General features: G+C 42.3%; 1 protein-coding gene across 4 annotated transcripts in view; it reads right to left on the bottom strand.

Moving 5' to 3' along the window:
* CTNND2 (catenin delta 2) overlaps nucleotides 1-21,744 on the bottom strand; it is a 1,127,175-nt gene that overhangs the window by 233,138 nt on the left and 872,293 nt on the right. For all 4 annotated transcript variants that reach the window (XM_025270807.3, XM_025270808.3, XM_044932646.2 and 1 more), the window contains one exon: nucleotides 15,574-15,787. In XM_025270807.3, the coding sequence (XP_025126592.1) occupies nucleotides 15,574-15,787 (214 nt within the window). The remainder of the gene's footprint in view (nucleotides 1-15,573; nucleotides 15,788-21,744) is intronic.

Genomic DNA, 21,744 nt, shown 5'->3' with positions numbered 1-21,744 from the left:
TGGGGATTTCGATGTTGTGTTCGCTAACACTAGCTAATGTAATTTTTGTGATAATTGTAGAGCAAATAGAGCAAACTCTCAAATATAATTAGGGAAAAGTGCTTCTAATTAACTTGTAAGTCGTGGGTTGCAAAGTAGAGTCACAAATCAGTTATGCATTGTCAGACCTAACAAGTAAAACACACTGTACATTTCCATCCGGGCAAATAAACAAAGTAAGACAAAACACCCCTGGTAAATACTTTCCTTTGAAACTTTACAACATGCTGGCATGCTCTGGAACTTAATTGCAGGTAAGCTGAGGTATATTTCACGTCACCAGCAACCCGTGATCATGGTGAAGAGAAATGAAGACGACCTCAGACAGTGTGGGAACAGCCTACATGCTACCTCGGTGGCTTGGAAAAAGGGATACACTCATGCAATCATCTCAGATGGGCGGACAGAGGTCCTGAGCAAACCCCAAGAGGTTTTGCAGGGAAGTAGAGGGTGATGATAGTGGCAAACCCCCTTCCAGCTCAGAGTACCAGCAACACCAGTTGCTTACTGCGGGCTATACGTTAGGTAACCGTTATAAGCAATGTCTGCTACATTTGTTAGAAGTCACCCCATGGCTTCTCTGTCACAAGGGCAACTGCATTAGAAAAAGTGGTAACCTCAAATTATTTTTAATTCATAAAAAATGGTAGAGGAGATACACATTTTCATAACTTAGTTACTGTTAGCAATGCAATATTTTGGCATCTCTCAAAAATGTTCAAGTCACCCACAGGGGGGTTAACTGATGGCTTGGAGAAAAGAGAAAGTGAGGTTCCTGAAACATCCATCCACGATCATGAGAACTGCTGTTGGAGCTTAGTAAAAATGAGTCCCAGGCTATGATCATAGAGATTTGGGGCCTGGAAATCGGTACTGATTGCAGGGGGTTGGGGAGTGGGAAGTCATGGTATCAGGCAGACAGGCTGTGGGGACAGAACAGGCATGCCAGCGGTGATGCTGGCACTTTAAATCTGGGCTCAGGGCACCACCAGGCATGTTCAGGGCGTCCAGCATGATGACTAGTAAGTGGTGGGTGTTCAGGAATGTTTGTTCATCCCTTTTGGGGATACAAGAATGCAGAGAATGCCTCCATCCTCAGGTCAGGCCGTAAGAATGTAAAGCACAGGAAACGATGTGACAGGACGGCTGTCGCTATGTCCACCGGTGAGCCACTCCTTGGAGTGCGCAATAAAGAAAGGCTGTGAGACTGGGTCAGCCGACAACATTATCTCACCATAACGTACGGCAGCATAAACTCCTTTAAAAACACTGTATCAAAATGTCTGGCTCGCTGGAACATAGCTGTCACCATCTTGGCCACTGGGGACAGTGCAATATCCTGAGGATGGTCTCTGGCGAGAGGGTACCTGGGTATTTACCCCAGAATTTCAAGCAACTGGACCTCACTGCTTCATGGCAGACATTCTACAAGCATTTGCTTAATGAATGAATGTATGAATTAGACCCAGAGCCTACAGAGCTGCTTCAGTCTTCAGGACTAAGAGTGGGGGTGGCAGGAAGTTCATGGTCTGAATTTCCTAATTTGATTAGACTTGGCCTGGTTGTAGCCAAGGCGAGGCAGAAGAGGGTGCCAGGCTGTTCTCATGGGTGCCCACTGGCCCTGTCTCTCCTCTGCTTCATATCCAGGTTTTCTCCCTTGTCTTTACCTGGCCACCTAGGTCAATTTTAGCCCCAGCACCAGACATAGAGGCAGAGCCTTCTTCAGATTTCTTCACCAGCTCCCTTGGGGTGTCAGGTCTCCTCTGAAGAATAAATCCCTTTTCCCATGTCATTCATTCTTCTCACTCTTCTCTGGTCAAACCCCAGCTGACACACCCAGTGAAGCTATCTAAATGTTGGCAAGATGGTAGCAATGCTTACGATCCTACCTTCCCAAGGAAGAGACAAGATGTATGAATGCACGATACCCTAATTAACCTTTTGCTGGAAATTTTTTCTTGTGACTCAATGTAAGTTCACCCATTGTGAACTCTGGAAGCCAGGGACTGCCAGACTTGGCCTCATTTGACTCACTAAATCCAAGGAGATCTTCATTTACTCATCTCCTCTCTGATGCTGTGGTTGGCAGAATGATGGTCCCCCCAAACAGCCACATCCTAATTCTCAGAACCCGTGAATATGGTAAAAGGGACTTAGAGGCTGTGATTCATTTAAGGATCTTGAGGAGAGTCTCTGGGATTATCCAGGTGGGCTCAGTCTAATCACTCGGGTCTTTAAGAGGACCATTCCTGGCAGCAGTCATGAGCAATGTGACGATGGAAAATTCATCAGAGACACCATGTCTCCAGCTTTTAAGACAGTGGAAGTGGGTCACAATCAAGGGATGTGGACAGGCACTAGAAGCTGGAAAAGGCAAGGTCTGTCCCCCTTAAAGTCTCCAGGAAGGAACATAGCCCTCTGGACACTTTGATCTTAGCCATGTAAAAGCCCAGTGAGACTTGTGTTGGGCTTCTTACCTCCAGAACCAGAGAATAATAAATTTGCATTAAGTGGCTAAATTTGTGGAAATGTGTTGGAGCAGCAACAGGTAGTCAATATGAACTTTACTTAACGGTCTGCCATGGCCTTGGTATTCTGGTCTTCAGTGCATACCGGTGTCTGGGATAACTGCTCTCGTGGGCTTAGGGTAGCTTTTTCCCTAAAGGTGATGGGTACACGCTAGGGTTCACATCCCTAAACAGGAAGGTGAGTGGGAGCTGATGCTGAAATAAGGCATCTCCTGAGGCCCTGAAAGTACGTCACCAGTTCCAGTGCGAGGCAGCCCCTGCTGCTGAAGAAACCAAACCCCAGAGAACTCTTCTGGCAGGGCTGCAAATTATTTAAGAGGAAGGAAAATTCCAACTAGTCTGACTTAGAGTAAAAAAGTTGGGGAGGATGGTTTTTACACTTTAGTTAACTAAAGAATTGTGGACTTTGAACTTTAACACACAATGGCAAGAGATATCGATTTTTAGACTTTAATTCCTTTGAACTTTAATGTCTTTGGACTTCAACATGAAAGTGGACTTAAACTTTGATTTTTAATTTCTCCTTGGGAATTTGGTATTTGATGGGGATTATATTAAAATTCAAAGCATCTCTACATTGCTGGCATTTCATTCCTGGAATGCCCTTGTTCATTTTTATCTTTTGGGTGTTGTTTAATATTACTGCAAAACCTCAGATGTGCTACGTTGGATAACATGGCTGGACATTATTTGGGATAAGAAATAAATCTGGGATTTATTTTATATCGTGGGAAGACAGTGACCCTGGATTTGATTTAAATAACATGCTCTTCTGAACCATTTCAGTACCTCTTAGTGTAATTTATAAAATGCTCACCAGGAGTCCCAAGTGATCCCCCCAAAACGCCATGAAGATGGAGGAAAGGCTATCTTGGCAAAATGTTTGACTCCTGCTTTAGGGGCTTCCCTGGTGGCTCAGACGGTACAAAATTTGCTTGCAATGCAGGAGACCGGATTCAATACCTCAGTTGGGAAGATTCCCCTAGAGAAGGGAATGGAAACCCACTTCAGTATTCTTTCTTGCCTGGAAAATTCCATGGACATAGGAGGCTGGCAGGGTATAGTCCAGGGGGTTGCAAAGAGTCAGACATGACTGAATGACTAACACTTTCACTTTCCTTCTTTGGAGAGATGAGCCATGTCTCCAGCTGATTATACAAATAAAATAAGAGGAAAACAATAAGCTGGAGCATGTTAGTAGGGAAAAATGCTTCTCCTCTGTTCCAGTGTCTCCTTCCATAAAGGGTGTTTACCCTCCAGAGTTAGTTAACGTTACACCCCAGAAATCTTTTGAAATAGTTAAGTTGGCTAGCAGACACAGAGTAATTAGTGCTGCCAACTTGGCTTCTATAGGCAGTAGAGATAATGTTTAGTACTATTTACACTTTGCCTGCCAAACTGTTCAAAACTCATGCAGGGAAGATGTTATTTATTAAGGACATAAAGAAATAAAGAAGAGAGTGGAAGGAGTCGTTCAGCAGATGAGATATTTCATCTCATTTCTCTGAGCTACAGAATAGATGGAGCTGAGCTGGCTGATGATGCTGATGAGGAAGCCAGCACAGTGCAGGACCTGGACACAGAAGACTCCATCCTGAGGACCCAGTGAGGTGGCCAACTGCCCTTGCAGAATTTGAGACCCCTCCCTCCAGGCAGAAGAACAAACAAGACAAACAACTCAAGAACAATATTCTCCAAAGAGATTAACTGCATTGGGGGAGAAAAAAAAAGCTAATGTGGACATCTGACCCTCAGAGAAAAAACTCCCCTCATTAAGATACTTGAGGATCCCACATATTACAACTCAACGCCTACCTGCTCACCTGAAGTCAAGCTCACAGTTCACAAACCTCACCAATGTGCTTAGAGCTCAAACTCTACTCCTTCCTTCTTAAAAATGAGCAGAGAACTGAGAGTTTGTGAGGAGCAGTGAAAGTCGCTCAGTTGTGTCCAGCTCTTTGCAACCCCATGGACTATACAGTCCATGGTATTCTCCAGGCCAGAATACTGGAGTGGGCAGCCTTTCCCTTTTCCAGGGGATCTTCCCAACCCAGTGGCTACCATATACTTAAAGTAAGTCTGCAAAATCAATGAGGAAGGCTCCCATACAAACAGGAAAAAAAAAAAAAAAAACCTGACACCACAGCAAAGTGAGATGACTCATGATAAAGAGAAAACAAACCTTAGTTCTAAATAATATCCTTAGAGAAATTCAGTAATAGTCTACATTCATGAAACAAGAACACAAAAAGTTCTTAGAACTAAAATACTACTACCACTGATATCTCCTTAGACCACTGCAAGAAGAAAAAATAAAAAATAAAACCTCATAGATAGGTTGAGGGAAATGGTAGATGCTAGACAAAGCTCTCAACATGCTTGATAAAAAGACAAAGGGCTGCAAATTATTGAAGAGGAAGGAAAAATCCAACTAGCCTGACTCAAAATAATTCCAGAAAGAGAAGAAAAACATGAATGAATTTTTTGAAAAATAACAAGACAATTTTCTGGCACTGAAAGTCATCACTCTTTAAACTGGAAGTGTCCAATACCAAAGAATTTTTTCAAAGGGGCAACACCTAGATATATCACAGACTTTTACAGTATCAAGGATAGAATTAAATCACAGAAAATATTCTTGAGAAAAATAATTTTCTATCTGTCCATATCAAGTAAATATCAATCATGTATGAGGATTTAGTACTGATATTTTCATAATTTCATCTCCTGAGCACAAGTTTTTAAGGAACTTGTACTTGTGCGCTCAGTCATGTCTGACTGTTTGCAACCCCCTGGACTGTAGCCCACCAGGCTCCTCTGTCCATGGAATTCTCCAGGCAAGAATACTGGAGTGTGTTGCCATTTTCTCCTCCATAGGATCTTCCTGACCCAGGGATCGAAACGGTATCTCCCGTGTCTCCTGCATTGCAGGCAGATCCTTTACTATTGAGTCACTGGGGAAGCCCTTTATGGAACTTAAAGGACAGGAAACCAATAAAGAGGAGATTATAGGATCTACTGAATAGAAGTTCCAACCCAAGACAGCTATACAGCAGATCTAGAGAGCAATTATCCAAATCTGCCCCAAAGACAAAAGATTCTGATATGGAGAGCCTTAGAAAACCAAGGAATTAATAATGACTGAAATCATGGACAAAGCTCAGTTGGTGGGCATTGTCATTGATGATCCATCCAGATATGATGCTAGAAATGTACTTCATTGACAAGGATCATCACTTTGAAGCCACGGGGAAAGAAATATGATTGCAGGTACCACACTGGTTGCTCATAAGGCAAAGGCTGATCTCTGGCTTTCAACTTTTTGAATCAAGCTATAGAAAACTTTGGAAGACTGACTACATTTATAGAACAGAGTGTAACTGTATTCAGTCTTGGCAATAAAGTCAAGTATGGGCTTCCCAGGTAGTGCTAGTAGGAAAGAACCCTCCTGCCAGTGCAGGAGACGTAAGAGACAGGTGTTTGATCCCTGGGCTGGAAAGATCCCCTGGGGAAGGAAATGGCAACCCACTCCAGTATTCTTGCCTGAAGAATCCAATGGACAGAAGAGCCTGGTGGGCTACAGTCCACATGGTCACAAAGAGTCACACAGGACTGAAGCAACTTAGGACAGACGGGAAGGATGATGACAAAGGCTGTGAAAGAGAAGGGTGAAGACAAAGGAATACTAATAGCCTCGTCTTACGAACGGAGTGATAAGAGATAGTGTCTATGTTAGACTGGGAGAAACAGAGGTTTGCTTTTGAAGTGACTGAGTGAATCCACAGAGGAACCAAGGATAATGATGTCACCATGTTAGAAAGAAGGAGAGAAAGCCATGAGTGATGAAAAAGGAAAAAAGTCTCCTTCCATTATGATAGAAAGTCAGTATAAAAAGCCTATAATAATTTGTTTAGATTGAGACAAGCATAATATCTAAAGACATGGGATAAACACAAGAAAGCTAAAAAACAATGCAAAAGGAAGCAAAAATTAAGGCTGAATGCTTCTGAGGGAACTAGGAGGAAGACAGATGAGGTTGAGGACTGTTGCTTTCATTATAAGCACTTTTATAATATTTTATTTTTTGACCATATCTATTACTTCAATTTAAAAATTAAAATACAATGCATTTGTTCAATGACCCTTGCCACATCTAATTCTTTACAAGTAGTTGTTTTAAGAAAATGCCTCAGGATTTATTTCCCTGGTGGTTCAGTGGCTAAGACTCCATGCTCCCAATGCAGGGGGCCTGGGTTTGATCCCTGGTCAGAGAAATAGATCCTGCATGCTAGAACTGAGTGTTTGCGTGCTGCAACTAAAGATTCCCCATGCAGCAACAAAGACGGAAGATCCTGTGTGCTGAAACTAAGACTCAGCACAGCCAAGTAAATAAATAAATAATTAGTTTTTAATGAAAAGAAGATTCGTTAAGAAATCAGGGCAATAGAGCCTTATGTATTTAAAACACAGCAACACTTTTAAGTAAGCCTACATGGTCCTGTATTTATTTGCATTGCTTTATCTGCCTGACCCGCAAGTATCTGCTCATATTTGTGAACAGATGAACAGCCTTGAGGTGGGTCTGCATTGGTTTCTTGGGGCTGCCATCACAAAGTACTGTAGAGTGAGTAGTTTAAATGGCAGAAACTTGTTGACTAATGATCTTAGAGGCTAGAAGTCTAAGATCAAGGTGTCAGCAGTGTTGGTTCCTTCAGAGGCCGTGGAGGAGAATCTGGTTCATGCCTTTCTCCTGGCTTCTGGTGGTTTGCTGGACATCTTTGGTGTTCCTTGATTCATAGAAGTATCAACCCAGTCTCTGCCTTCATCTTCACAGGGCATTCTCCCTGAGTGTGTCTATGTCCAAATCTCCTTTTTCCATAAAGACATCAGCTGTATCAGGTTAGGGGCTCATCTTACTTTAGCATCCTAACATAACTAATTACATTTGAGTCACAATTTGAGGGTCTATGGGTTAGGACCTCAACATATAAATTTTGGGGGCATATAACTCAACTTTGGAGCCCTTTGGAGACTGACTGAATTAAATCAACTGACCTAATGCTAGTAAGTAAATAGTTAAACTGAAGCCTGTCACCTTAATTAAAAGGAAAGACTACTTGGGTTACATGAAGCATAAAATGAAAAATACACTCTGCTCTTGGAGAAGTAGAACTCTTAAGGACACTTGCTTTCATCTGAAATAAAACTTATTTATTTTTATGGTTTAATAAAGACTGCTTTATTATGATTTGTAAAGCATTCTGAAATATTTAGTTGGGCCTTTCAAAATTTAGGTTGATTATTTCCATCTTTAGAGAGAGAAAAATTGTATTAGTCAAGCCCAAAGGACATGTGGCACTTCTCATAAAGTTTATTTGCTTTGGAACATTTCAAGTAACGGCTAGCATAAAACCGCTTCAACTGGCTTTAAATAAAATTCTGATCATCATCTCATAGTAATTATTGCACAGGAAGAAAATTATTTATTGCAAGGTCTAACAGGCAGTGGCAAAATGTATTCTGCTGTAAAGACATACTGTAGGACAAACAGGCAGCTGTTTTTGTTTTTTTTTTTAAACATGCACGGTTATGGGTTGAATGTAAATGTATGTAACTACCTCAATTTTTAACATTTTATTACTGTTCAAACAGTTTGCCAGGGAATACTCAGTAAATAATTTAAAGCTCTGCAAGATCATTTTTTTTTTTTTCCTTCTATCTTTCATTGTTGCTAATTTGGTGCTCTCAATCCTTCTGGATATAGACCCTAAGTCTGGTTTACAAACATGCTTTATTTACTTATTTATTTTTTGATCACTAAAATTGTTCCTTCGAACATTTGTTTACAAAACATGCTAGTTTGTAAATATCTAGAGAGGAATTCAAAGCATATGTCAACCTCGCTTCCCTTTTTATTCAATACACATCTGTTTTCACCAACTCACTAACAGGCAGGAAGGAAAATACAACAGAAAAAACTCTGTGTACTAGAGGGGCCTGGAATGTCCTTGCTTCTTACTGAACAATTAGGCTGGCTGAAGGATTACAAAAGAAGTGATGGGAATACCAGACCATCTGACCTGCCTCTAGTGAAACCTATATGCAGGTCAGGAAGTAACAGTTAGAACTGGACATGGAACAACAGACTGGTTCCAAATAGGAAAAGGAGTTCGTCAAGGCTGTATATTGTCACCCTGCTTATTTAACTTCTATGCAGAGTACATCATGAGAAACATTGGGCTGGAAGAAGCACAAGCTGGAATCAAGATTGCCAGGAGAAATATCAATAACTTCAGATATGCAGATGATACCACCCTTATGGCAGAAAGTGAAGAGGAACTAAAAAGCCTCTTGATGAAAGTAAAAGAGGAGAGTGAAAAAGTTGGCTTAAAGCTCAACATTCAGAAAATGAAGATCATGGCATCCAGTCCCATCATTTCATGGGAAATAGATGGGGAAACAGTGGAAACAGTGTCAGACTTTATTTTTTTGGGCTCCAAAATCACTGCAGATGGTGATTGCAGCCATGAAATTAAAAGATGCTTACTCCTTGGAAGGAAAGTTATGACCAACCTAGATAGCATATTCAAAAGCAGAGACATTACTTTGCCAACAAAAGTCCATCTAGTCAAGGCTATGGTTTTTCCAGTAGTCATGTATGGATGTGAGAGTTGGACTGTGAAGAAAGCTGAGCACTGAAGAGTTGATGCTTTTGAACTGTGGTGTTGGAGAAGACTTGAGAGTCCCTTGGACTGCAAGGAGATGCAACCAGTCCATCCTAAAGGAGATCAGTCCTGGGTGTTCTTTGGAAGGAATGATGCTAAAGCTGAAACTCCAGTACTTTGGCCACCTCATGCGAAGAGTTGACTCATTGGAAAAGACTCTGATGCTGGGAGGGATTGGGGGCAGGAGGAGAAGGGGACGACAGAGGATGAGATGGCTGGATGGCATCACCAACTCGGTGGACATGAGTTTGAGTGAACTCCGGGAGTTGGTGATGGACAGTGAGGCCTAGCATGCTGTGATTCAGGGGGTCGCAAAGAGTTGGACATGACTGAGTGACTGAACTGAACTGAACTGAAAGGGCACAGTTGTTACATTTGAATCAGGTTTTTTTTTTTTTTTTTTTTTTTATTCTTGTATGAGTGTCTAGGGGGTTCTCAGGCCGCTTGGTGGTAAAGAATCTGCCAGCTAATGCAGAAGGTGTAAGAGACATGGGTTCAATCCCTGGGTTGGGAAGATCTCCTGGAGGAGGAAATGGCAGTCCACTCCAGTATTCTTGCCTAAAAAATTTCATGGACTGAGGAGCCTGGAGGGTTACAGACCAGTTGGGGTCACAAAGAGTTGGGCATGACTAAGGATGCATGGACACACACACACACACACACACACACAAGTATCTAACCTCATTCCAAAAAGGTTTTGTGGAGGATCCTTGTGATGATGGAAGTGGAATGATCCTTTTTATTTATTACTCTCTACTCCACTCTTCCAGCCATCATCTTTTTCTGCTTGTCTAGTTAAGTTTCTAAAACAGCAACACATTTGCCAGGGACATCTCTTTTAAAGATCAGCAGCCAGCGATGCCAGAGTGTGACAACTGACAACAGGGCCCCCAACCATCACAGAGGCCACCAGCAGAAGCTGTGCATGGTGGGTCAGCTGACTGCCAAGCCCATGTATGCAGATATCCAAGGCTTAGCACACACCCAACACCCACAGAAATCCACATGCATTTGAGAAATGAGTGACTAAGGAATGAGTGAAGGGCCTGGACTCACCCAGAAAAGCTTATTGGAGTGAAAAGCTCATCAAACTTGGGCAAAGACTGACACTGAACAGGACCCTGTAGGGCTTTTGGGCACAGATGCATTTCTATGTCTCCCATTCCTTGTTTGTAGGGAACAGACTCCAGCCTCCATGACCTTCCTGACTCTGGAAGGGCAAATTCAAACAATTGCTAATCAGGGAAGCGAGGGGATGCAGAGATAAGGGAGGGGAAGCCAAGAAAGAATAGTGCAGCCTTGGGGCAGGGTCCTCCTTCCACCTCAAGGGATGTACATAACAATATCTTCTGAGCTCTTTAGAGGACCAGTTAGTTAGTTCAGTTTCTCAGTAGTGTCCCACTCTTTGCGGCCCCATGAACAGCAGCGAGCCAGGTCTCCCTGTCCATCACCAACTCCTGGAGTTTACTCAAACTCATGTCCATTGAGTCGGTGATGCCATCCAACCATCTCATCTTCTGTCGTCCCCTACTTCTCCTGCCTTCAATCTTTCCCAGCATCAGGGTCTTTTCAAACGAGTCCATTCTTCACATCAGGTGGCCAAAGTATTGGAGTCTCAGCTTCAACATCATTTCTTCCAATGACACCCAGGACTGTTAGGATGGACTGGTTGGATCTACTTGCAGTCCAAAGGACGCTCAAGAGTCTTCTCCAACACCACAGTTCAAAAGCATCAATTCTTCTGCACTCAGCTTTTTTTATAGTTCAACTTTCACATCCATACACGACAGCTGGAAAAACCATAGCCTTGACTAGACAGACCTTTGTTGGCAAAGTAATGTCTCTGCTTTTTAATATGCTGTCTAGGTCATAGCTTTTCTTCCAAGGAACAAGCATCTTTTAATTTCATGGCTGCAGTCACCACCTGCAGTGATTTTGGAGCCCCTCCAAAAAAAGTCTGTCACTGTTTCCCCATCTATTTGCCATGAAGATATAAAACCCCAATAAGTGAAAGATGTCAGCATTCTTTATTCCAGAGAAGACCACCTGAAGCCAATTAAAGGAATCAGAGAAGTTCATCAAGAGAATACCTGTCTCTAAAGAAGTGCACACACCCAAATCTTAATAGCAACTTTGCCCTTGAACCTATGCTGTAAAACTCATGGAATCCTCCCAGGTTAGGACACAGAACTTTTGAGGGTAGGAGCCCTCTTTGTCCCCCTTGGCCTGGCAAACCTATAATGCTATTCTTTTCTATCTCACCCAAAACTCTGTGTCTGATATTCTATTCAACAACAGTGCACAGAGGCTGGGTCCAAGACTCAGAAGGCAGAGAATAACACATAAGAGAAAGGGAGGGTTGGATGACCCTGAAGTTAAATTGGATTGTTGTTGTTCAGTCACTAAGTTGTGTCCGACCCTTTGCAACCTCAAGGACTGCAGCACACCAGGCTTCCTTGTCCTTCACTATCTCCCAGGGTTTGCTCAATTGCATGTCTATAGAGTCAGTGATGCTATCTAACCATATCATCCTCTGTCACTCCCTTCTCCTCCTGCCCTCAATCTTTCCCAGCATCAGGGTCTTTTCCAATGAGTCAGCTCTCTGCATTTGGCCTACTAAAATCCTGTATTTGCATAGCTCTGCTGGAGCCAACAGAACCCTAGCTTTCACAGCTCACTTTGGCAGTTGACCATGGCTGGTGCTGATGATGAACACAAGTCTCTAAGCCTCTTGGAGCTGAATTCATTTGCCTTATTTGACTTTTGCTTCAGGCAGTGCAGTTAGCTTTGGCCTGATCTGCATCTGGATGCTCTGTCTAAATAGAGCTCAAGGAGTCTTGCAGGCTTCCAGGCGCCCTCAGGTGTCAGCCAGCGTGGACATTTAGAAGACTTTGTTAGTACAGATTGGGTGCAGTGGCAATTCCTTCCATGTGGGATGCTTTCCTAGATGTTTTTCTCAAGAGGTAGCTTGGCCAAGTGCTTCTTGTTTTTCAGTAGTATCCACCACAGCAACTCCAGAAACCGGGAGCTTCAGCAAGTCTAAATATTTCGACAACACATTTTTCTTTGAAAAACGTGAAACTCAAGCCTGATGTTCAGCCAGGTACAATAAGGCCCTGCCTCTGGGAAGATGTGAGTGCGTGCTAAGTCGCTTCAGTCGTGTCTGACTCTGTGCAACCCCATGGACTGTATGTAGCCTGTGAGGCTCCTCTGTCCATGGGATTCTCCAGCCAAGAATACTGGAGTGGGTTGCCTTCCCTTCTCCAGGGGATCTTCCTGACCCAGGGATTGAACATGCATCTCTTATGTCTCCTGCACTGGCAGGCAGGTTCTTTAACAGTAACACCACCTGGGAAGCTCACCTCTGGGAAGACAGAGAATATCTATTTTAGAAGCAACCACTGTCACCCTGAATCCATTTGGCTCTGATGCTGGGACAGTGTCATGGCAGAATACAGCACTTCTTCTAGCAGACAGTCTGGACCACCAACTCATGTTTCTGAAGAAACAGTGGGTTATGATATGACAGTGGGTGCAAACTTCTGTTCTACTCAAAAAAGGGGCAGAATAAGGCATCTGTTCTCTCTCTGTAACACATGCACCATCTTTCTTAAAGCCAAAGCATCACCAGGAGGGGAAACGTGCTGACATTCGGAAGAATATCTCTGCCCTTGATGTTTCCAATCGGGGCTCACATAGAAATTCTGGATGTTGCTCAGGGGCACACAATGGGTGACAGCCAGCATCTTCAGAAGCAGTGTTGAAGACTCGGGAGGAGCCAGCCGTCATGTCCTGCATGGCGGCTTCAAGCATCCCAAGGAGCACAGGGCATGCTGTGGCAGACGGCCTCATGGGACCCACACAGCTGCATCTCCTTTCTGATTGAAGCCATCAGCCACTTCACCGTTCTCTGTGGAGCTGAGTTTCTTTGGCTATGACTGAAGCCACCACAGAGAGTGCTTCTAGATAAGGCATTTGTGTTGCAGCAAATTCAAATGTTGGTAAAATCCAATTCTTTTCAAATCATGAACTGAAAGTGCAGGTACACAGGAGGTGCTCCTTTGGGTGTGTCAGCCTCATACATCCATTGGGCTTCCCAGGTGGTGCTAGCGGTAAAGAACCTGCCTGCCAGTCCAGGAGACGTAAGAGATGCAGGTTCGATCCTTGGGTCAGGAAGATCCCCTGGAGGAGGGCATGGCAACCCACTCCAGTATTCTTGTCTGGAGAATCCCGTGGACAGAGGAGCCTGGCGGGCTACAGTCTATAGGGTCGCAAAGAGTCGGACACATGACTGAAGCAACTTAGCAGCAACATACATCCATTAGCTTGGTCTTAAGGCACAGAGGCATCCACACTGAGTTCTTTCTCTTACAGGCATTTCCAGTTGAAACACAATTCATGACAGTAAGGGCAGGTGGGTCTTCCCTGGCGGTCCAGGGGCTAAGACTCTGCCCTCCCAGTGCAGCAGATGCAAGTTCAATCTGTGGTCAGGGAACTAGATCCCACATGCTGCAACTAAAGATACCCATGCCACAAGAAAGACCTGACACAGCCAAATAAATAAATATTTTTTTAAAAAAGGAAACAAAGACAAGTGTTAATAACTATAATGGCAGGTTGTATTTTCAGTTTTTAACTCACCGCAAACTACCCTACATATCATAATATGTGCATAATATGCACAACAGGAGTTAGTCCTTCCCCAACCATGTCACCCCATGCTAGTTCAGTGTGAAAGATTACTATCATAACACAACAACCCTTCACAACATCTTTTTCCCCTACAAAGATGATCTTCCACTTAGAGAAAGAAAAAACAAAAGAAAAGGAAAAGAAAAAACAGAAGGAAAAACATATGAGAGTCTACTTCTAATTTAGTTAAGAACATAGAGGAGATGTGCCCACGATCTGAAAGGATGCTAAATTAAAGACAATATGCTGAAGCTGGGAGTCTTGACCCAAGAATGAACAAATATTTATGACTCCAGGTTTGGCAATGTATTTTCTTAAATGAACAAGTGCACATATGCTTATCAGCATAGCTTCAGGGAAATTTTAGCGTCGAGACAGAAGGTCAGTGGAATCGTGGGTACTTAAAAGATCTTTTTCTGAGAATCAGTCTTGCAATCCTTTCGACAAATACTTGCTTGAAGGAGTAAAAATGTGTGCATATGTGCAACAGGAGTTTGTCCTTCCCCAACCACATCACCCATGTTAGTTCAGCGTGAAACACTACTATCATTTCACAACACTTTTTTTTCCCCACAAAGACAATCTACCACTTAGAGAAAGAAAAATCCAAAGAAAAGGAAATGAAATATGAACCAAAAGTGAAATATCCCAAAGAACAGCAATAGCAATATGTATACTGCATACATAACATATATATATTATATACCAGGTAGGCCAAAAAGTTTGTTCAAGTTTTTCTGTAACATCTTACAGAATATACATAAAACTCAATATATAAAAACCTGGAAGAACTTTTTGGCCAACCCAGTATAATGAGAAGAGTGATTTGAAATTCCATACTGAGGTCACTAATAACCTTAGACCCCTCAACAAGTAAAACTTCACATTTAAAAAGTGAGAGGCAATAGTAAACGACTAATGTTTCCTATATCAATACATATTCCACGAAGGTATGTGTTAAAGGCTCTGCATAATCCCATGGATTAATCCAATGGCTTTATAAGGTAGTATAGTTATCATACTTATGTTCATTTCTTGAAACTCAAAAGTCCCATGCTCATGGATAAGGCTTTCTTTCATGATCACTTTAGAAAGAAAACTGCTTAACCTGTAATATTATATAAATTGGGGGCTTTTACTAAGCATCAATATTTTATTCAAGAAATTAACTGTTAAGGACAATAAGCTCTCTGCTGCTAAGCACAGTATTATATAACTTACTACCAATAACTCAACTCCTTGGCCTTTCACCACTTATGATTAAAGTCATTCTAATGATGACTCAGGGTATTTTAAGGTGTCAACACTTAACCAAGTGACAAAGACTGAAAGGCCGTCAAAGAATCTTAGGAGGGTCATGTTTATTGGATGCTAATTATTTAACATGACGAATCTACTCGCATGACATCTGATATCCTTTTACTTAAGTCTGTCATTTGCAAACATGCACATATTTATTCCCAGGATGGCTGGTGTGATTAGCCCTTGGACAGGCCAGGACCATAACACTTGGTTAGCACATCGCTACCATGCAGGATGATAGGAAATTCATCGTGAGCAACAGCCATGCTGTTACTAAGAATTCTGACCTGTGACCAGCTCCCGGATCTCCAAGTCGGTGGTCTTGCGGAGCAGCCGCACCAGGGCTGGGATCCCGCCACAGTTCTTCAGGGCGATTTTGTTGTCATCGTTGGCCTTCCCGTACACCAAGTTTCTCAAGGCGCCACAGGCACTCCGGTGGACTTCAGTCATCCGATGGTCCAGCAAGTCCACCAGGAGCTGGATGCCCCCTTGTCTCCTTATCTGAAGAAGTGAAGGAGAAGGGAAGGTTTTACTACTTAAACTCCAATGGGTTTTTCTTATGAGGTCATTGCTACAATTCACTGCACTGAACGGAAGGCCTTTGGCAAAGGGAAAAGAAAACAAATTATTCTTCTCTTTAGATTCTATTGCTTTTACTTATTTTCATATCCTCCTGATAAAAATTCAAACGCATTTCCTTTCAAGTCGTAGAATTTTGAAAAGATGATTTTAACCTCCTAATGGGTGTTCTCTCTATAAAAATATGCTACATACTCAGGGCATGAAGCAGACAGATGGGCAAAAGGACCTCCCTCCTAAGACTTATGAAATGTAACCACTGTCCTAAAGGGCCGCAGGATTGATGTACACAATGTGAAAATTATGCGGGAAAGGGAGATGCTCCCAACCTTCCCAAGGAACCGGAAGCCAAATGAGAAAGCAGAAGTCATACAAGGCTATTCATCTGAGAAGACCTGGAAAATAAGAACGTCACTCACAATGACACTCGTCCTACACACTAGGACTAAAGTATGTTCTGCTTAACTTAGGCATTTGCCTAATAACAAAAAATAACATTGAATCTGGGTGGTTTTCTAATCAAAGAAAATGTTTTAATGAGTAAATGAAGAAAATACTTTGCAATATGTTTCTAGATGGGTCTTCTCTTGGCTGCTGCTGCTAAGTCTCTAAGTCACTAAGTCATGTCCAACTCTTTGCGACCCCATGGACTGTAGCCTGCCAGGATCCTCTGTCCATGGGATTCTTGAGGCAAGATTACTGGAGTAGATTGCCATTCCTTCCTCCAGGGGATCTTCCCGACCCAGGGACTGAGCCCGCGTCTTTTATGTCTCCTGCATTGGCAGGTGGGTTCTTTACCACTATCGCCACCTGGGAAGCTCCTTGTCTAATTTCTAGACCCATTTTAAAATCTGAACTGCAAACAAACTGTCTAGTTAACAATACAGACCATTTCAGGGAGTTTTCATTGGCAGAGCTGTATTTGAATATTGCTGCATTTGGAAAAAGAATGCATACAACTCACTTAAATTTTCTTTTTTAACTTCAATATCCCTTAATGGTCAAAGAGTTCTAATCTGGCATGAATGGATATAATCTGGCACCTTTCCTATTTGGCTTTCTTTCTTTTTTTAATTTTTGGCTGCACCAAGCAGCATGTGGGGGCCTTAGTTTCCTGACCAGCGAGCAAACTCACGTCCCCTGCAGTGGAAGCACGGAGTCTTAGCTGCTGGACCACCTGGGAAGTCCTCCTACTTAGTTTTCTGATTATAAAAAACTCATTCATCCCACAGATGAGCAGGGACACAGGGCTAGATCCCTGGACTCGTTCAAAGCTTCTCAAATGCCATGCTGTCTACAAGGCTACTCCAACCACACTATTTAAAATTGCCATGTAAACCACACCACCTCCCTAACCTAGCAGGCTTTTTTCACCTTAATCTATTACAGAATCTTTCATAGTCCTGCTGGGCCCTAACTTCTTTATTATGTTTCTTGTGATTGTCCATCTTCTGCTAGAATGTACATTCTTGAAAGGCAAGTCTCTTTGCTTTGTTCGTTGATGGATCCCCATCCCTAGGCCAAGCGCAATGCCAGGCACATCATAGAAGCTTGATAAGTATCTGAATAAATGGCGGGGGGAGCATGCATTACTTGTTACAGCACATTTTTTGTCAAGTGAGCTGATATCAGCTTTGAAAGAGGGAATAATATTCTTCCTTGAAGGAAAAAAAAAAAAAACAACAAAACAACACTTGCGAACATCTCAGAATGCCTCCAAGGGGCCAATGCATCTCTTTTGAAACCAGTTTACAAAAAATGAAGGCGTGCATCTCACACACAAGGTGGACCATCTCATGATTCAGAATATGCCCGGAGGAGTTATTTCTATCCATCAACCAAATGAAAACAGAAAAAGCTGAAATCCTCCCAGAATCCATGAACTCGAAGTTCCTAACTTAGAAAACACGAGTGTGGGATTGCACTACCAGTGAGATCAGGACCAAGGACAGAGGAGACGACCGCAGGCCCGCTACCCTCCTCCCCCCGCCACCCCGCCTCTGCCTCAGGGGGGCCAGGGCTGGAGAGACAGGAACCTATGCCCCTGAGGTGCCCTAGTCTGTGGCGGTGCCAGCACGGGGAGAAGTGGCTAAAAAGACCACTGGGTCAATCACAATAAACTAAGAAAAGTTCATAAAACAACTTCTCCCAACTTACAGTTTTACCCTGGTCCTGCTTGGCTTTCTGTTTATCTGATAAATATTTATAGATTTCAAGAGAGATGAAACCTATCACTATATACGTGTGTCCCATACATACATCTGAGCTTTAAAACACCCATTTATTCCCATTTGTATGAAAAGGTTAAACTATGAATGTCATTTTATTGATGTGTGTGTCTTTGAATGTGTGTACTTTACAAATTATCTAGGTTTAACTATTTTAATAATGATGAAGCTATTGTAAAAGAGGTAATAGAGCCATTCATACAGTTCACTGAATGCTTATGTATAAAGTAAACAGTAATAGAAAACCTATCTCTCTCTCTACCTTAGTTAGTCTGTATATTATAGTTAAGATTCCTTACTTTCCCATTCATATAACTTCATGAATTAACCTATTAAAATGTTCTTCTAAAGATTTAAAAGGGAAAATGAATTCAAAGTGAAGGTAATATCAATTCTTAATGATATCATGAGACAATGATGTTTTCAGTGTGACCCTAATTAATGCCATATATCCAAATGTATAATGAAATCTTAAATTCTATTTTAATCTAATTAGAGCAACGCAAGTAAGATGATAAACTTTTTCATTTGCTCTTATTTTGAGGGTCACTGGATCATCAATACTAAAAACAACAACAACAAAAACAAACTTTTCTCGGGGTTGAATACTATCCAGTAAGAGAGAACCCTACTTCAGCTTTCTGAAGCCAAACATCAGTCAGAGATAATGTTCACACATGTGAAATGTGATGGTACTTGGTTCTGCCTCCTCCCAGATCCACTCTGCTCCCAGCAGGACCAGAAAAGGAGCCACGGGGCAGACTTTCAATTTTCTTGCAGGGTCTTCATTCCCTGCAGGACATCTGGGTGGGGTGGATGGGTCTGCATGCTGCCCTCTTTACTTCTCTTCTGCTTTTCTTCTGGGTCCTCTCTCCCTTCCACTTGTCCTGGCATCTAATTTCCCTGGTTTCTTTTTGTTTCCAACCTTAAACTCTCATAAGGCTCCAAACAAACACACTGCAAACATTAAGACAGTACAACTCTTTTCAAAAGATGATCAGGGGAAAGTCTCTTCTTTGAAAAGACACCTTTACCTCCTCTCTCACTAAATGGCCAGAGATCTGTTTTTCTATAATTCTCCCCATCAGTCACTTCACATCCAATAGGTGAGGCCCTGGTTTGGGTCCAGTCAGTATCATTTGAGACCAATATATCCTTTCTTCTTCCTCCCTTCATCATCACACAGAATTCCTCACAAGCCAAATCTTAAAGGGAATCCAGGTTTAATATTACTGAAACAAAGTCAACAAAATACTACATAATATTATATCCACTATGCATGAGATATAAGAATATCAAATCCACTAGAAGGATGCCGGCCATATGGTAGTGAGCCAATAAACATGTATCAGATGAATGAAAGAATGCTACAGTGCTTATCATATATTGGTTTCCTTCTCTTTTTTAATTTTATTTTTTTAAATTTAAATTTACTTATTTTAATTGGAGGCTAATTACTTTACAATAGAGCAGTTTTATGTTCACAACAAAATCCGGCAGAAAGAACAGAGGTTTTCCATATACCCCTGTCCTTATATGGGCATGCCTCCTCCATTATCACCATCCCCCAAGAGCCATACGTCCGTTACAACCTGTGAGCCTACACTGATACACCATTATCACCCAAAGTACAGAGTTTACACTAGGGTTCACTCTTGGGTGTTGTGCAGGTCTTGACAAAAGTATAACAACACGTGTCTACCATTACAGTACCACACAGAATAATTTCACTGCCCTAAAAGTCCTCTTTGCTCTGCCTGCTCATCCCTGCCCCCATCACCCCTCCTCCCTAACCCCTGGATAAATCGCTGATGTTTTTATGGTGTCCATGGTTTTGCCTTTTCCAGAATGTCATAGAGTTGGGATCATCCAGTAAGTAGTCTTTTTTCAGACTGGCTTCTTTCACCCAGTCCACACATTTAAGATTCCCCCATGTCTTTTCATGGCTTGATAGCTCATTTCTTTTCAGTAATGAATAGTATTTCACCATCTAGATGTAATGTATTGATCTACTCACCTACTAAAAGACACGTTGGCTGCTTCTGAGTTTTGGCAATTAGGAAGAAAGTTGCTGTAAAAGCTGCTGTGTGCAAATTTCTGTGCGGACATAAATTTTCAACTTCTTTGGGTAAATACCAAGGAGAGCTGTTGCAGCGTTGGACAGTGAGAAGATGTTTAGTTTTGTAAGAAACCACCAAATTGTCTTCCAAAGTGTCTGTATCATTCTGCATTTGGATGAGCGCTTCTGCCTCTCCACGCGCTCACCATCGCTGGCAGCTGTCAGTGTTCTGCGTCTTGGCCACCCTGTTAATACTAGACTGCGTGCATGTTTAGCTGCTCAGTCGTATCCTGATTCTTTGCGACCCACGGACTGTAGCCCGCCAGGCTCCTCTTTCCAAGGGATTCTCCAGGCAAGAATACTAGCGTGGGTTGCCATGCCCTCCTCCAGGGGATCTTCCTGACCCAGGGATCCAACGCACATCCCCTGCACCTCTCCTGCACTGGCAAGCAGGTTTTTTACTGCTGAGCCACTGGGGAAGCCCCTATGAGACTGCAATTGTATCTTAATGTTGTGTTTCTTTCTCTTTCCATTCTGACTGTGTGATTCCAATTTATTTACATTAACATAAATCATTGAAACAAAAAACTATCAATAATGCAATACATATAGGGCAACAATAGCTTGAAATGAACCTGGACTGAACAAATCTCACAACTCCCACTTTTCCTGAACTTGACAGGGAATGACTGGGAAGTGCTTTTCATGTACAACCTAATTAGATGATCTTATATTTGTTTTATTAAACAATTCTTTGATACATAGTCCACGTTAGTTCCTATGTCAATAGCTCACATTTATTTTTCTGCTTAGCTGTGAACTTCAGGAATTTAGATGGAGAGAGCAGTGCATAAGAAATAAGGAAAATGGAAGCTGATGAAGCCTATACACAGAGGAAATAAAAATGAATTAACCAATCAAACGAAGCAAAACTATACCCTGCTGTCTGCCATTTTATGTTGTTTACAAAGAGAACCTTCTTAAGCCTAATGTACATAGTCTCTTTGGAGAAGGCAATGGCACCCCACTCCAGTACTCTTGCCTGGAAAATCCCGTGGATGGAGGAGCCTGGTAGGCTGCAGTCCATGGGGTTGCTACAAGTCGGACACGACTAAGCAACTTCACTTTCACTTTTCATTTTCACGCACTGGAGAAGGAAATGGCAACCCACTCCAGTGTCCTTGCCTGGAGAATCTCAGGGACGGGGGCTTGGTGGGCTGCCGTCTATGGGGTTGCACAGAGTCGGACACAACTGAAGTGACTTAGCAGCAGCAGCAGCAGATAGTCTCTTGGGGAGTAAAACTGGGAGGCATGTGCAAAGAATCAGTAAAAGTTCACTCAGTTTGCACCAGGGAAGAATGCAAAGAGCTTATACACTTTTGCCATACAATCCACTGTTTAAAGAATTTTTATTTATTTTTCTTTGAATTTTGTGCTGTTCTTTTCATTTTTTTTTTTTAATTGGAGGCTAATTACTTTACAATATTATAGTGGTTTTTTCCATACATTGACATGAATCAGCCATGGGTATACATGTGTCCCCCATTCTGAACCCCCCTCCCACGTCCCTCCCCATCCCATCCCTCAGGGTC

Source organism: Bubalus bubalis, chromosome 19 (assembly GCF_019923935.1).
Source record: "Bubalus bubalis isolate 160015118507 breed Murrah chromosome 19, NDDB_SH_1, whole genome shotgun sequence".
Taxonomy (NCBI): Eukaryota; Metazoa; Chordata; class Mammalia; order Artiodactyla; family Bovidae; genus Bubalus; species Bubalus bubalis.
Note: the sequence above shows the minus strand (reverse complement) of the source record. Positions and strands in the feature narration are given on the sequence as shown.